This window comes from Staurois parvus, unplaced genomic scaffold, assembly GCF_062004578.1.
Source record: "Staurois parvus isolate SC_StPar_1 unplaced genomic scaffold, SC_StPar_1.0 ptg000287l, whole genome shotgun sequence".
NCBI lineage: Eukaryota > Metazoa > Chordata > Amphibia > Anura > Ranidae > Staurois > Staurois parvus.
Window position 1 is genome coordinate 20,616,122 of NW_028318083.1, and position 14,735 is coordinate 20,630,856.

General features: G+C 40.2%; 1 protein-coding gene across 2 annotated transcripts in view; it reads left to right on the forward strand.

Moving 5' to 3' along the window:
- DTNBP1 (dystrobrevin binding protein 1) overlaps nt 1–14,735 on the forward strand; it is a 179,409-nt gene that overhangs the window by 147,681 nt on the left and 16,993 nt on the right. For both annotated transcript variants that reach the window (XM_089682294.1, XM_089682293.1), the window contains exons 8-9: nt 11,284–11,439; nt 12,615–12,758. In XM_089682294.1, the coding sequence (XP_089538420.1) occupies nt 11,284–11,439; nt 12,615–12,758 (300 nt within the window). The remainder of the gene's footprint in view (nt 1–11,283; nt 11,440–12,614; nt 12,759–14,735) is intronic.

Below are 14,735 nucleotides of genomic sequence, written 5' to 3' on the forward strand. Positions count from 1 at the left end.
GGTCACACCGCTGCAAGTTAAAATCGTGAGATTTGTGTGCAATTTCAGCTCGATTTCAGGTGCGATTTCTGAAGACTTTATTGCTACTTGTGAAGATTTTCAACGATTTCTTAGATGGCTGTGCGATTTCCATTATATTCTACGTATGTGAAATCACAGCAAAACTGCAGAAAAAGTAACGCAAGAACTACTTTAGAAATTGCGCTGCAGCAAATCGCAAATGTTAAGACATTCACATTCATTAGATGTGATTTCAGGGGCAAGTTCAATTCACAATCCGCACCTGAAATCGCACCGGTATGACCGGGCACTTAGTGCAGTGGACCCCATTATTTTCTCTAACATGCAAGTTGTGTGGCAGGCCCAGCCAGCAGTGGCTAGGATAGCACCTAATAGGGTAGACATCATATCGGACAGGGCTTCTTGTCCCTTTAGGTCCAGCAGTCTTAAAATCACTATCTGTTGGATCCCACTGGAAAACAGTCGTGTCCAGGGTCACTGTTGGGGAAGAGAGATTGCTTTGGATTACTTTACCATTTCATTAAACAATTTATTTGGTGAATCAAATTGCCACTTCTAGTGAATCCTGGCCGGAGCAAATGGTAAACTTTTCTGCAAGTTCTGAATCAAATGCTGAATCGATTCACTCTGCAGACAGATTCAGATATTTATACTCCTTGTATAGAATATATTTTTAATATTATTTTATACACAATGAAGATAAATGGTATCTAAGTTCATCTTTAACCCCTTACTGTCCGTCCTATAGCAGCAATACTGCAACAATTACTTTTCAAATTATGAGGCTGGCTATTAGATGGCACAGTCTTTTATCTCTTGGTGCCTGCACACTAGCCGTTATGTTATTTCCTTTGTCAACAAATGTCCCACAGCTCAGCCCCCTGCTGCAACCTCTAACCTTGTTACAATGAGCAGTCTGAGTTAGTGATCACTGAAAGACAAAGAACTGAAGGTCATTTATTTTTACATTAGTCTGTTCCTTTATTTTATGACAAGTCAGGAATCTGTTCATGCAGACTTCTAAAATTACTTTTAGGATTACATTAAAAAATCATCACAGGGGTGTTCAGAATGGTGGTGGATTACATATATGCATTTTTGTTATTAAATTCTTCCTTAAAGATCAGTTCTTTTATTTTTAACCATTTGATGCCCGGCCAATAGCCGTATGCCGTCCTGAAAAATGTACTAGCTTTCCGGGAGGCTGCCATATGGCGTCCTCCCGCACATGTGCAGTCACCGGCCGTGTACCTCGGACACGGCCGATGACAGATCTAAGTACCGGCCCCCGTTGCCGGTACCATGTGACCTGCTGTGACCAATCACAGCAGGTCACATGACAGTTGCATACAATGGATGGCTTCATTCATGCCATACATTGTATACTAGTGTGTACTGTGAATGGTCACAGCTAATCACATGCACATGTCACAGCTAAGCAAAAAAAAAAAAAAAACCCTGAATGAATCGATATCATTCAGGTAAATGCTTGCGTATAGCAAAGTAATTCTTTGCTATAAGCAAATTGTGTAAAAAAAAAAAACAAAAAACAAAAAAAAAACTGATCACTTCCCCAAAGTAGTACAATGTTACTATGGTAACATTGTACTACTTTGGACATAGTGAAATATGAAAAAAAATCTTAAAAAAAAGAAAAAAATATTATAAAAAATTTAAAATAATAAAAAAATAAAAAAAATATATATATTTTCTTTTTCATACTGTCACCAGTCAGTGTCCTTGATCACTGCCATGTCAGTTATATGATGACGCTGTACTGCACTGGTGACAGTATGTAAAAAAAGAAATGGTGAAAATTATTTTTTTTATTTTTTCATTTTCCGAAAAATTATGACAAAAAAAATACAACTTCAAAAAACTCGACATGCCTCTTATGAAGTACGTCGGACTGTCTACTCTGCAAAAAGGAGTCATTTGGGGGATATCTGTACTGTTCTGAAATTCTTGGACCTCAAGAAATTAGATTGGCTGTCAGGATTGATCAATATTCAGATCTATACCATAGTTTGTGAACTCTATAACTTTCCTACAAACTAAAAAATACATCCTAATTTGAGTTATTTTCACCAAAGACATGTAGTAGAATACATCTCGGCCTAAATTTATGAAGAACAATTATTTATTTGCAAACTTTTCTAACAGAAACAAAGAAAAACGTGGGTTTTTTGTCAAAATTTTCTGTATTTTTTTGGTAATTTAGCAAAAAATAAAAACCCCGGCGATGATTAAATACCACCAAAAGAAAGCTCTAGTTGTGTGAAGAAAATGATAAAATTTTAGTTTGGGTACAGTGTTGTATGACCGCGCAATTGTCATTCAAAGTGTGAGAGCGCTGAAACGTGAAAAATGGCCTGGGCAGGGAGGGGTAAAATTGCCCAGTATTGCATTGGTTAAGGACAAGATTTCCCAGCACATACGCCCAGAATTCCAAGGAGCCAGAGTTGTCAGCATTGAGATAGCATAAAAACTTCCATTGTTTACCACTGTCTGAAAATGTATTCTGACTGGTTATCTTTGAACACAGTACAAGCCATAGACGGTGCAAATTTCTTTCCTGCAACCCGTGGTTTGCTTGATTCCCCCATCAACACAGTCGGTGTTCTCCTGGCAGGAGCCGCTAGCGATAATCGCATGTAAAATCCAGCAGGCTTGTTGTTGATCAATCTATCAACTTGGATTTATTCAGTTTACCCATACATGAATAGATTCTAAACCGGCTGAGATTCAAACCGTCTATGGCCACTTTAAGCTGGCCATACTTAAATCCTGTTTAATTGGCCCAAATTTAAGCTGTGGGTGGCTCTGACGATGCCACCTAACTTGAAAAAGCCAATTTGATAATCAGCTGAACCGGATAGAAAATTGTTGGCCAAAGGGCAACCAAATCCTATAAGATACAGTCATTATTTGGGTATTCAGGCAGCTATGGACAAGGTGGCTGCTTGAATACAATAGCCAGCAATGGAAATTAACAATGCGGATGGGGCTGAACAAGAGGAGACAAAACCTGTATGGCTAGTTTTAGTCACTTGTCCAGAACAAACATGGTGCTGATGTGGCATGAGGCAGGTCACAATGCTGATTTGTATACTTGCTGTAGGTCAGTGACCAAGAAATGATTGAAATGACGTGATATCAGGCGGCTGGTATTTGTATAAGGAGAGTTTAGCAATGGCAGGCTACATGTTTTCCCGGTATAAGTTTCCTTACAGAGGAAGTTTCAGCTTGATCTTATTAGTTCATCTTCAGTTCACTCCGGTCTGTATAGTCGGTTGTCAGCAGTGGTTTGCTTTAAGATGTATGCCTTTTGTAATGTATAGTATAACTATGATGCTACTGCACCATTGTGTTATAAGTGCCAGTGTCTCAAAGCTGATGGCTCCATCATCTTCTCTGTTTGAAGGAAGCTGCTCACCCAGGGCAGAAGGAAACAATACCACTACTATTGGAAAGGTTAACTTTGAAAGGAAATGTTAGGTTTATATTTGGAATGAGAAAGAGGTTGACAGAAAATGGCACTCAGCACATTCTGTTACCATACTGTATGACTCTCTTTGCTGCAAGGATAAGTGTTCTGCTTGGCTAGAAGGGAAATTTCCTTTTTTCTTTTTCTATGACTGTGGCTTATAACTTGACATTGTGGCCCCTAACACTGAATTACAGTGACAAGTGATTTGCATTGTCTAAAGACCACAGGCAGTTCTGTGGAAGGATGTCAGGGCATTAGCAATGTGGGTCACGCCGTATATCAAAAAACACTGAGCAGACTAGAAGATGAAATTGATTTAACGAAACAAGCAAAAGTCATGAAATTATCACTGATCTGTAAAATGTTCACATTTTTGTATTGATGTGTTGAACATACAAAGTACAGTACTTTTCTATAGCTAAATTCCAGGGAGATATAAACAACACAAAAGGATTTAGTTCTCTAATCATTAATATGTCTTTAAATGTATTTATTTTTTTCAAATGCAGGCAGTTTATGTACCTTAATTTCACTTGGTATCAGCCTTTTGCAGTCCTTGTACAATGGAATTCAAACGGGGGGGGGGGATTGAAACAAGGAGCCAATCAGTACAAAGAACATGCTGATAGGAGTGGAGAGCAGAGTGACAGAGACATGAACTCTTCAATCTTCTGGTTCTGCTTTCACTATTCACCTGTATTTGTTTCTTAAGCCAGACCTTAAACCTCCTCTGCCTGGCAGCCAAGAAAGCTGCCATCTTAGCCTCTGTTTCATCAGTAGTTGCCATGGCGCTACACATGTGATCAGCAGCCATTTGATGGATTGACAGTTTGGTTCAGCACATAAGCAACAGTGACAGTTATCACTCACAGCATGTCTTGAATGTAAGGCCTCATTCACACAAGGCATACTTGTGCATACATCCGTGTGAAGGGCCGCCTTTGCGCACACAGAATGCACAGATGTTCTGTGCATCTACGTGCAGGCAGTCCCATTCATGTTATTTGGGATGCAGTGGCTGAATGGACACAGACACTGGTCCCGTTTTCACAGCTGTGTGGGTGTTTATCCCTGAACGCACACTGTCTGCCTTTAGGGACTCGCTCGTGCACGGCTGTCAGATTAGGACCAGCGTCTGTGTCCGTTCAGCAGCTGCATCCCAGTATGGAACACCTTGAACTCCATGCAGGCAAAGTCGGCCCTTCATAGAGATGTATAAATAAGTATGCTGGTGTGAATGAAGCCTAACTGTTTTGAGATGGGTTTGGCTCTGCTTTAACTGCAGCAAAATTGGGTCTTCTGCCTTGCAAGACAGGGCTGTGCTATGTAATTCTCAGAATTGGGTAGACAGAATTACAGAAACGTTGGCAGGTATATTTCATCTGTGTATTCAGATGTTTGCCTGGAGTTCACACCACCAAGTCACACTGATCGCATGGTGCTGAGCACTGGGAGTAAACAGTGCAGATGCACTGGGAGTCACTATTCAAACAGTGGCATTACGATAGTTTGCAACAGAACCCAATATGCCTAAGGAAAAAAAGTACTGCATGCACAATACGCACAATACACACCTCAACACAGTGAGATAAACTGTCCTCAAAGGAACACTTTTTTTTCCTTTGCTCAGCATATCTGGAGTAAATGAGCCCATAAAGTTTGTTTTACAGAAGACCATTTTGACCTGTGATTTATATTTGCAGTTTGGTTTGAATTCCTTATATTTGTTTGCATTGGAAAGCATGCATGTTAAAGAAGGCGGAAAGACAACCTATGTTAATCTGCTTCTAAATATGCTAGATGCCTGGCTATCTCTGGTTCATTGATTCTGAAGCAAGCAGTTAGCAAATACTCCTGATCTTCATATTTGTTACAGGCTGGAGGATTAGAAAGTATAAGGGCCTCTTCTTACCATTGCAATGTGGTAACACCCATGTGAAGCCAATCATTGTTGATTTCACCAGTGATAAATTCAAAGTGGTACTCAATGTCCTCCACGTCTCATGTTTTTAGCACAACTTATTTGTAGTGCTCTTCAAAACACATACTTACCCACACAGCAAATCCAGCATTGTCCCATCACTATCTGCTGTTCAAGCTTGTGCCACCATCTTGGGCCCCCTCAACTGGCTGCCTCTTTCAGGTGCAGGCAGCCAGCTCCAATGGTGCACCAGAACCATCTTCCACTCTCCGGACCACCCCCTGGCCACTCTTAAGTACCAATCCTGCAGCTTCCTTGCAGATAAATATAAGTAAGGGTGAGGGGAGTAAAAACTAAAAATAAAGACAACCAAAACATTTTCTGCAATTCTGCTTGGGGAGGGGGGAGTGTAAAGTGGAATGAACTCTGTTTTTATAGTTAAGTTCTGCTTCACTATGTACAGATCATCTTTTTATATTTTATGTATGGTTATTTTCATTTTTTTGGTTCACACTGCCCACTGACATCTAGGATGTGTTGCTTAAACATTCCTGTTTTCCTGTGAAATTTACATTCACAGTTTAACAGGAATTATAGCATAGGATTGCTTATTGAGGAAAGTACTTCTACTAGAGGGTGAATTACCATGGCAGTCACTAGTACAGCTATTCTGTCTTTTCACAGGAGAACATATTTATATTTATTTAGTTTAATAGGGACCTCGGTAGGCTTCATTTGTCTGGAGTGGTGCTTGCAGAGATCTGTAATTTAGTGAATAGAAATTCTGTTTGATGACACTGGCTCTCTTTCCTGTTAGTGACTCGGCATAGTGCTGCATACAACTCAGGCTCTCAACATTTTTAATTCAAAGGAAAGAGGTGGCCATAATATAGTGAGGGAAATTCAACAAGCACATTCTAGTAGGTTTTCTGTATATTTGGAGTCTGTGTCTGCAATATTCAGCTTTATTGAAGTAGTGTTGCAAACATCAGAGACCTACAGTATTTCTCTTAAGACACACACAATTATTATTACTATTATTATTATTATTATACAGGATTTATATAGCACCAACAGTTTTGTCAGAGCTTTACAAAATAAAGGAAGACAATACAGCAACAATACAGTTCAATACAACAGGGTTAGGAGGGCCCTGCTCCTTGGAGCTTACAATCTAAGAGATTAGGAAGCAGTTGAGCCATTCTTTATATTGATGAGTCTGGAAGGCATTTATATATTAAGCTGATTAATAAATCACAAGGCCTCTTGCACACTGCAGCTCAAAAACGAATGTTTTTCAAGTGTTTGACTTTTTTTTGTTTTCTTTTTTTTTTTTTTTTTTACTTATGCTTCTAAGCGCCACTCCATGGGGGCACATAGGTGTTTACACTGCCAGTGTGTTCAGGAGTAGCAGTGTTTTGGCAGAACGATGAACACATTTAAATGCATTTAAGTGGTAAGTGCGTCAAGTGATTGAGTGCTCATTCATTTCAATGGCCATAATAAAGTATTTTTTAACCAATTAAATGAATGAACGTCCAAGTGCTTCACATACCTAAACAAGTTTGCAGATCCGTTAGAAGAACTAGGCAAATGCCCAGTGTGCATGGGGCCTTACTTTTCCTGTCTTGCTGTGCAGCAGAACTGACAATGTCCACCAATATTGGTTATAAACAATATACTGAAATGTACATACACGTTATTTTTCTGGAAGAAAGATTCTAGAGAAATTACCTCCTTTTATACAGATATAGCAATCTCATCAAAATAAATTTCAAACTGTGAACACATCCACATTTTCCAATACAATATCTAGCATAACGGTCCAATGTTTTTAATACATTAAAAAGTGCAATGACAGGAAAAGGTGATTGTTAAGCCCAGAAGAAACTTGCAACAGCAGTCAAGTGCTGAGGTTTTTAAGGCCATCTCCACCAAAGCCCAAAGTGGATATATTTCAAAGTCTACGTGGTTGAGACCAAAAAGTATCACACAATGGCTTATATTTCTATTAGGGATGCAGAGATACCGGTATCAATGGCAACACCAAATATTTTCACGAGTACTTGTAAAAATGCTCCCAAAACCTATACAAAATGTATGGACTCAAATTGCACTGCAAAGAATAGCATGTGATTTGAACATGAATGCAGTGCGATTCCTGGCCAATTCACATGCGGTTTTCCCACTGCTCCGGTGTGAAGCCATGCTTGTCATATCCTGAGTTCATACAGGAACGGTGCAGGAAACCTCCCTGCACTGATCCCATGCTGTCACAGAAGGAAAAGCCGATTCACAGGTCTGGGGATCTGACATCCCTGCTGCTTTCTCTCTCTCCGCAGAGATGACTGTATGGTCTAGACTGTCATCCCTGCAAGGAGAGGAGAGAAAGCTGCTTCACAAGTCTGGGGATTTGAAATCCCTGCTCCTTTCTCTTCTTGCAGGGATGACAGTACAGGCTAGACAGCTTCTGACTGGTTAGCATCATGACGGCGCTGACCAATCACAAGCCATCTAGCCCGTACTGTCATCCCTGTGGAACAGAGAGAAAGTTGCAGGGATTTCAAATCCTCACACCTCTAAATTGGCTTTTCCTTCTGTGGCATCATGGGTTTGGTGCAAGGTTTCCCGCACCGCTCCTGTGTGAACTCAGGCTTTGACAAGTCTTGGTTCACACAGGCGCGGTGGGGAAACAACATGGGATTTGGCCAGGAATCACACTGCATTCCTGTTCAAATCACATGCTATTCTTTCCAGTGCGATTTGCGTCCAATCCGTCCATACATTTTGTATGGACCCAAATCACTCCGCAAAGTATCAGTACTCAATATCAGTGAGTACTTGACTAAAAGTATTGATACTCCTACTCTCCGATCGAAAAAGGGTATCGGTGCATCCCTAATTTCTATGGTGCTCCTGTGGCTGACAGAATTCACAGTTTTTGCCAACTACTGCAGCAAACCAAAAGATGAAGTTTTGGATAGAGTCTTCATCGCATAGACACCATTCTGGCCTTTTCAAAATGATTCTTGGCCTCTTTGATATCTTTGGATGGAAATTGTTTGAAGACAGCAACTGGGCAGCATGGTCTGGTTTTATAAAGACCTCAAAATCTACAGTACCAAGTTTACCCTACTAGTAAGGCCCTTTGCACACAGGCATCATAATTTTCTGATGTTTACTCAGGAATTTGTGATGCCCATGTGCAAGGGGCCAATAACTGTGTGTAAAGACCTGAGTAATGTTGAGTATAGGCGAGTAAAGGTTTATAAGCATATAGATGAGTAAAGACAGGTAAGATTCTTCTTCATTGCCAGTATTGTGGTCCCTTGTACATACATGTCACATGTTCTAGAGTAAACACGTGAGTAAATTACTGCACTCAAATGAAACATTTTCTATTTTTGTTTTACTGCTCTGTACTCAATGCTGTATCACTGATCTTTACTCTGTTGCTGTGTGCAATGTCCCATAGACAACAATGCCTCTCATTTCACATCAGTAAAAAACTCTCCATTTTTTACTCTCATGTGCAACAGGCCTAAGACTGCACATTTAGGTGACCACATTGCTGCTGGACAGAGTTTTTGCAACTGAATAAGTGCTTACTCTTTTTAGACTTAGAAGACAAAGTCATACAGCTTTGTGACTTATATCAAAATGTTTGTAAAGCCTTGAAGTGACTGGTCTCAGGTGATACACAGAGATGAAACAAATCATCCTACATAAGTTGTCCCTGTTTATTTGCAACCATCTGTTCTTCAGATCCTTGTAAATCTCAAAGATGAAAAGCATTCTTCATAAACTCTCAAAGCAGGGGCAGGGATATGCAGTTACACACTGTACAAGAGCTCTGAGAGCTGATTGGAGGGAAGGGACACACCCTTCTCCTCACAGCACACAGGAACAGAGCTGAGGCTGTCAATCAGCTGGAGGTCCCTCCTCTGTCACCTTTTTAGCTCTTGGTGTCAGGAAAACTTGTTACAAGTGACTCATGCTCATAGAAGAGGAACTAGGCAGCAGAGGGAAATTAAGTGCTTTGGAGATAGGCAAGTAAACACTAAAGACGTGTGCTTTGTTCAGATTTAATGTCTGAAGTTTACAACCACTTTAAATATTGGTGCAATATAAATATATCATCTGTGTAGTAAGTATTCAGTTATATGCATTCTTGTGAGGCTTCTTCATTTTATGGATTGTGGGTTTTTTAATGCTGTTATTTTTGAGACGAACATTCCTGGGTGACTGTCATGGGACTATGCTGAGAATGATGGCTATGGTACATGCTACTGGTCATGTTCTTATCAGCACACTTCATTCTTTGTCTGTTACTGTGTGCTTCCTTTGTGCAAGCAACATGAAGATACATAACATCAGGGGTGTCAAATGTGTATGCCCACATCGCTCATTTCCTGCTGTGTGTTCTGCTAAGGGGATGTGTGACACAGGCTCACATTTTCCTCAACTGCCACTGGAGACACTTATCTTCCTCCAGATGTTGTCTGATCCCTTTGGTGCTGTTTGGGGACTAAGAATCGGTAATTAGGGGAATAGAACTTACCAAGCACTGCTGCCTGACCCCGGCTTTGGGGTGAGTAATGTCATCAGTTTGTCAAAATGACTTGTATACGACTTGGATGTTGTATTAATTCTTCGTCAAGTACTGCATTGATTTTTAAGCTGCTTGAATTATAATTAAGTTCCCTCATTTACCACAGTACAAAAAATAACTGCTCACTTGCATAAATACTGCATAAGTGTACAGTTTTAAATTTTTTTTTATCACTGAAATCCTTTGTTTCCATTAATACATGTTATCTCTTAATTTCTCTCTTTGTTTTATCTTCACTTGAGACTCTGATCTCCACAATAGTAACCTCATAGAACCACACCCTTTCGTCTGCCATAAGCTTGTGGTATATTAAGCAGCAATAACTTGTGAAATAATGTTTGGAATTGATTTTTACATATCAAATACTGCCAAAATCAATAATCTGACGTGCATGCCGTAAATTAAGGTGATTGTTGCAACAGAACCTTTAGTGAACTGAATTTATTGTCCCTGTTCAGGATGTATAACAAAGTACTGCAGCAGCCTAGTTTTGGCAAGATGCCTTTAGGAGATTTAGGTACTATGTACATGCCTATAGGCGTTTGCATATACAGTATATATACACAGAGACGAGACGCACACAGAGAAATTCTTAACTTGTGATGACATCATCTGGTAGCATTTCCTTTATTCAGACCGAAGAAAGTTGGCGTATTGGTTACTACACTTTGCATAATGTTATTAAATGAAGCCTGAAATCTATGTGCAGTGCTGGATTCTTTCAGTTGTATGCTCAATAGAGGTTGCTTTGACCAAGCGATCTATGATGACTTCACTGCCAGAAGAGATTAGCATAAAATTAAATCCACAGGTTACTGCTGGTGCCTGGCTAGTACATTTAAATTAGAAGCTTGCATTCAGCTGGCCTGAAACCAGGCAGGCAAGAAGGAAATGTATCAGGTCACTGAGCAAAGCTGAAAAGCTGTATTTCTGTTGTTTTATACCCCTTTTGTGATGCTGGTTATTCTGAAGCTTCAATATACACTTCACAATCCAGCGAGTGCTGACCCAATCATGTGATTACACTGATTGGTAGTTACAGAGAAATGATAAAGGACTTCCTTCTCCTCCTGATCTAAAGCTTATCATAATCTTTATCGCCTAATATGGACCTAACCATTATGTAATCAGTCAGACAGATCCCAATGATCAGTTGTTTTTTCCCTGTATGATTTCTAGATGTTGTTTTTATGATTGCTCAGACACCACATTCATTCAGGATCATTGTAATTCTTCTAGCTGAGTTGGATGCAGAACATGCACAGCGAGTCCTGGATATGGAATATGCCCAGCAGATGAAGCTAAAGGAACGCCAGAAGTTCTTTGAAGAGGCTTTCCAGCAGGACATGGAGCAGTACCTGTCTACCGGATACCTACAGATATCAGAGAGAAGAGGCAAGTGACCTAATCCTCCTGATTTCTCACAGCTGGGGTGGTTTAAGAAAAAGAGATTCCTATAGCAGCCAGATTTAATTTTTTTACAGCAGTTTAGACAATTGTAAGTAACACTAAAATGGTTAATATTAGGCCAAAGTCTTATTTTTTTAAGTGTGAACCACCTCTTCCCACAAGTCCCGCTATCAGTAACACTAAGAATGATACCAGACACGCTATCAGACCTGCCCAAGGGTGAATATTTTTTACAGGTTCCAGGTTCTGTGTGCTCTCCACCAAGAAGTACCCTGTTCATAGGCAGCAGGTACTGTCATAGCGTATAAAGTTCACATTGCACAAGCTGCAGAGTTTGCCAGAGGCAAGACTTGTAACTACTGTCTAGCCATAGGCAGACCAAGCAGTGTGTTTGCATTAAACGTATATAATTTGTATTGCCAGCTGTGTTGAGGACAACCTGGTGGGTGGGAGAGCAGATTTTACTCATCTACACTTCAAAGTAATCATTGCTTTTAATTAAATATTGATGAACCTTATTCATATATGTGTGAGCTAATGTAGCAAATACAGCTACAGGTTGTGGAACCATCATATGCCTCAAAATATATTTCAGTGTCCCCTTAATTCAAAACCTGGTAACAAGTGATCTATGATGATTTATGTAATACACTGCTACACTAATCTCAGTGATTAGTTGTTATCCCTCGCAGCAATGCCATATGAAGTAAACTTGTCACAAATCTGAATGTTTCAGACTGAGCATATTAGTATAAATGTATAAGCTGTGGTTACCTTCAATGGAAACTACATATCAGAATGACTAGTAAATTCAAAGATGAAGGCAGTTAACATTATGTGAAAATATTGACTTTGTAGCCCCCTGAGCTTCACCACTTATTGGTCAGGGAAGATGCCCAGCATGTTAAATGAACAATATAGAGGCTTGGTATGGGTGGGACCACTTTGCAGTCTGTTACCACTTTAATCCATTATCCACTGATCAATTTGATCTTCAGTTTTCTTTAAAGGTAATCTTTAATTATGTATCATTTTATTTGAATTGTATTTGAAAAAACAGCAGCCAACTGTGAGTACATTTACATATCTGACCCAGGAGCCTTTTATTTGTGCACCATAATCTTGAGCATCTCAACAAGTTGTCCTTATTTTTGATATAGAACCTATTGGAAGTATGTCCTCCATGGAAGTCAATGTAGACATGCTGGAGCAAATGGATCTAATGGACATGTCTGACCAGGAAGCACTAGATGTCTTCTTAAACTCTGGAGGAGAAGACAGCAGTGTATTGTCTCCAATGTTAGGTAATACTAAACCTCTGATACTTATTTTTCATGACAGTACATTATATTTACAATCTGTTAAAGTTACACATTTAGTATATGGTGACTAATCCTTATCTCCCATGCTATGCAGCAGTTTACAGCCATGCGATAGCTTTAAAATGATTTAAGTTGTTATGCAGTATGCCCCATCCCTGTGGCTCACTGGCAACTATCCTAACTCAGATCCCAAGGAAAGCTACAGGGAACATGGACAGGTTTCCAAAGTATTTGCAGTAATTTCTCTTGCAATGTGTTATAATACAGTGGGTAACGAAAAGAATCACCCCCCCTTTAACCACTTGCCTACCGGGCACTTTCCCCTCCTTCCTGCGCAGGCCAATTTTCAGCTTTAGTGCTGTTGCACTTTGAATGACAATTGTGCGATCATGCAACATTGTACCCATATGAAATGTATATAATTTTTTTCACACAAATAGAGCTTTCTTTTGGTGGTATTTAATCACCACTGGGTTTTTTTATTTTTTGCACTATAAACAAAAATGTGTAAGAAATGTGAAAAAAAAAAGTTTTCTTTCTATTATACAATTTTGCAAACAGGTAATTTTTCTCCTTCACTGATGTTCGTTGATGAGGCTGCACTGATAGGCAGCACTGATGTGCAATGATAGGCAGCACTGATAGGCTGCACTGATAAGGAGGCACTGATCATGCAACGATATGCAGTATTGATGGGCACTGATAGGTGGCACTGGTGGGCACTGATAGGCGGCACTGACTGATAGCACTTACAGGCAGTACTGCTGGGTGAAACTGATGGGCATTGATGGGTGACTCTGCTGGGCACTGATGGGTGGCACTGCTGGGCACTGGTGAGTGGCACTGCTGGGCGGCACTGATAATCAGTGCAGTTGTCCTCTGTTACATTTGCCGGTTATCGGCAGTACTTTCATCACTGGCATCTGTATTTACTTTGTGATCTGCTGTGTCATTGGACACAGCTGATAACGTGGTAAAAGGCCACTGTGATAGCCAGGGGGCGTGTTCTGGGAGGACGTCCATGGACACCCTCCCAGAACTGGACAACCATGCTGTAGCTGTCTTTTGGCTATAGCGAGGTTGGCAAGCGGTTAAAATAATCACATTTTGTTGCTTTGCAGACCTGACATGAAGACAGACACAGTTTTTGTTTTATCCAGCTGTATTTACTCAACTTATAACATCCAAATGCAAGATATAACACCAACATGTCAGAGAAAAATAAAAAAAAATGAAAAACAGAATCACTGAGTGGACAAAGCATCACCCGCTCCTAAAAATGACTTGTAAACTCAATCAGGTGTAGCTAATCACCTTCTCAATAGCACACAAAGCCATTTGACTCACTGAGCTGATCAGCTGTGGTGATTTTGATAAGTTCAGCATTAAAAGAGCTTTCATGGAGCATTTCAGTCCCTGGTAGTGCAACTGAAACAAACAATCAACTGACCCTTATGGTAAAATGCAGGCATTCCACTGTGTGGGCACCTGTTAGTTGTGGTGCATAGAAACAAACTGTACACGGAGCCTTCAGGTGAGCTGCAATCCATTACAGAAAAATGATTGAATCATATCCCCCTGATGAAGCTGCGTCATCTGCAGCGTAACGCGTAAGGGAGGAGTCTTGACGTCACCCGACACCCAAGGAAAGCAGGCACATACGCTGAACGGCAGACACGCTGGCAGTAAGGGATCGTGGATAATTTTAAACAAAATGCTTGTTGGGCACATAATAAAGGTCTTTTATGTAAGGATAAGACCCTATGTTTATGTCTCCTTTATACTGAGGAATATTCTTGGGAGGAGATTGAGCAAGGGATTCCTGCGGTGGTATGAATAGGAGAGAAGAGTCACGTTTCCAGCAGCAATTGGGAGATACTCACCACTATTGCTGAGATGCAATATATGATCCACAGTTCCAAAAGGTGAACAAAAGCGGTTTTGGCCTTTTAGGAGGCA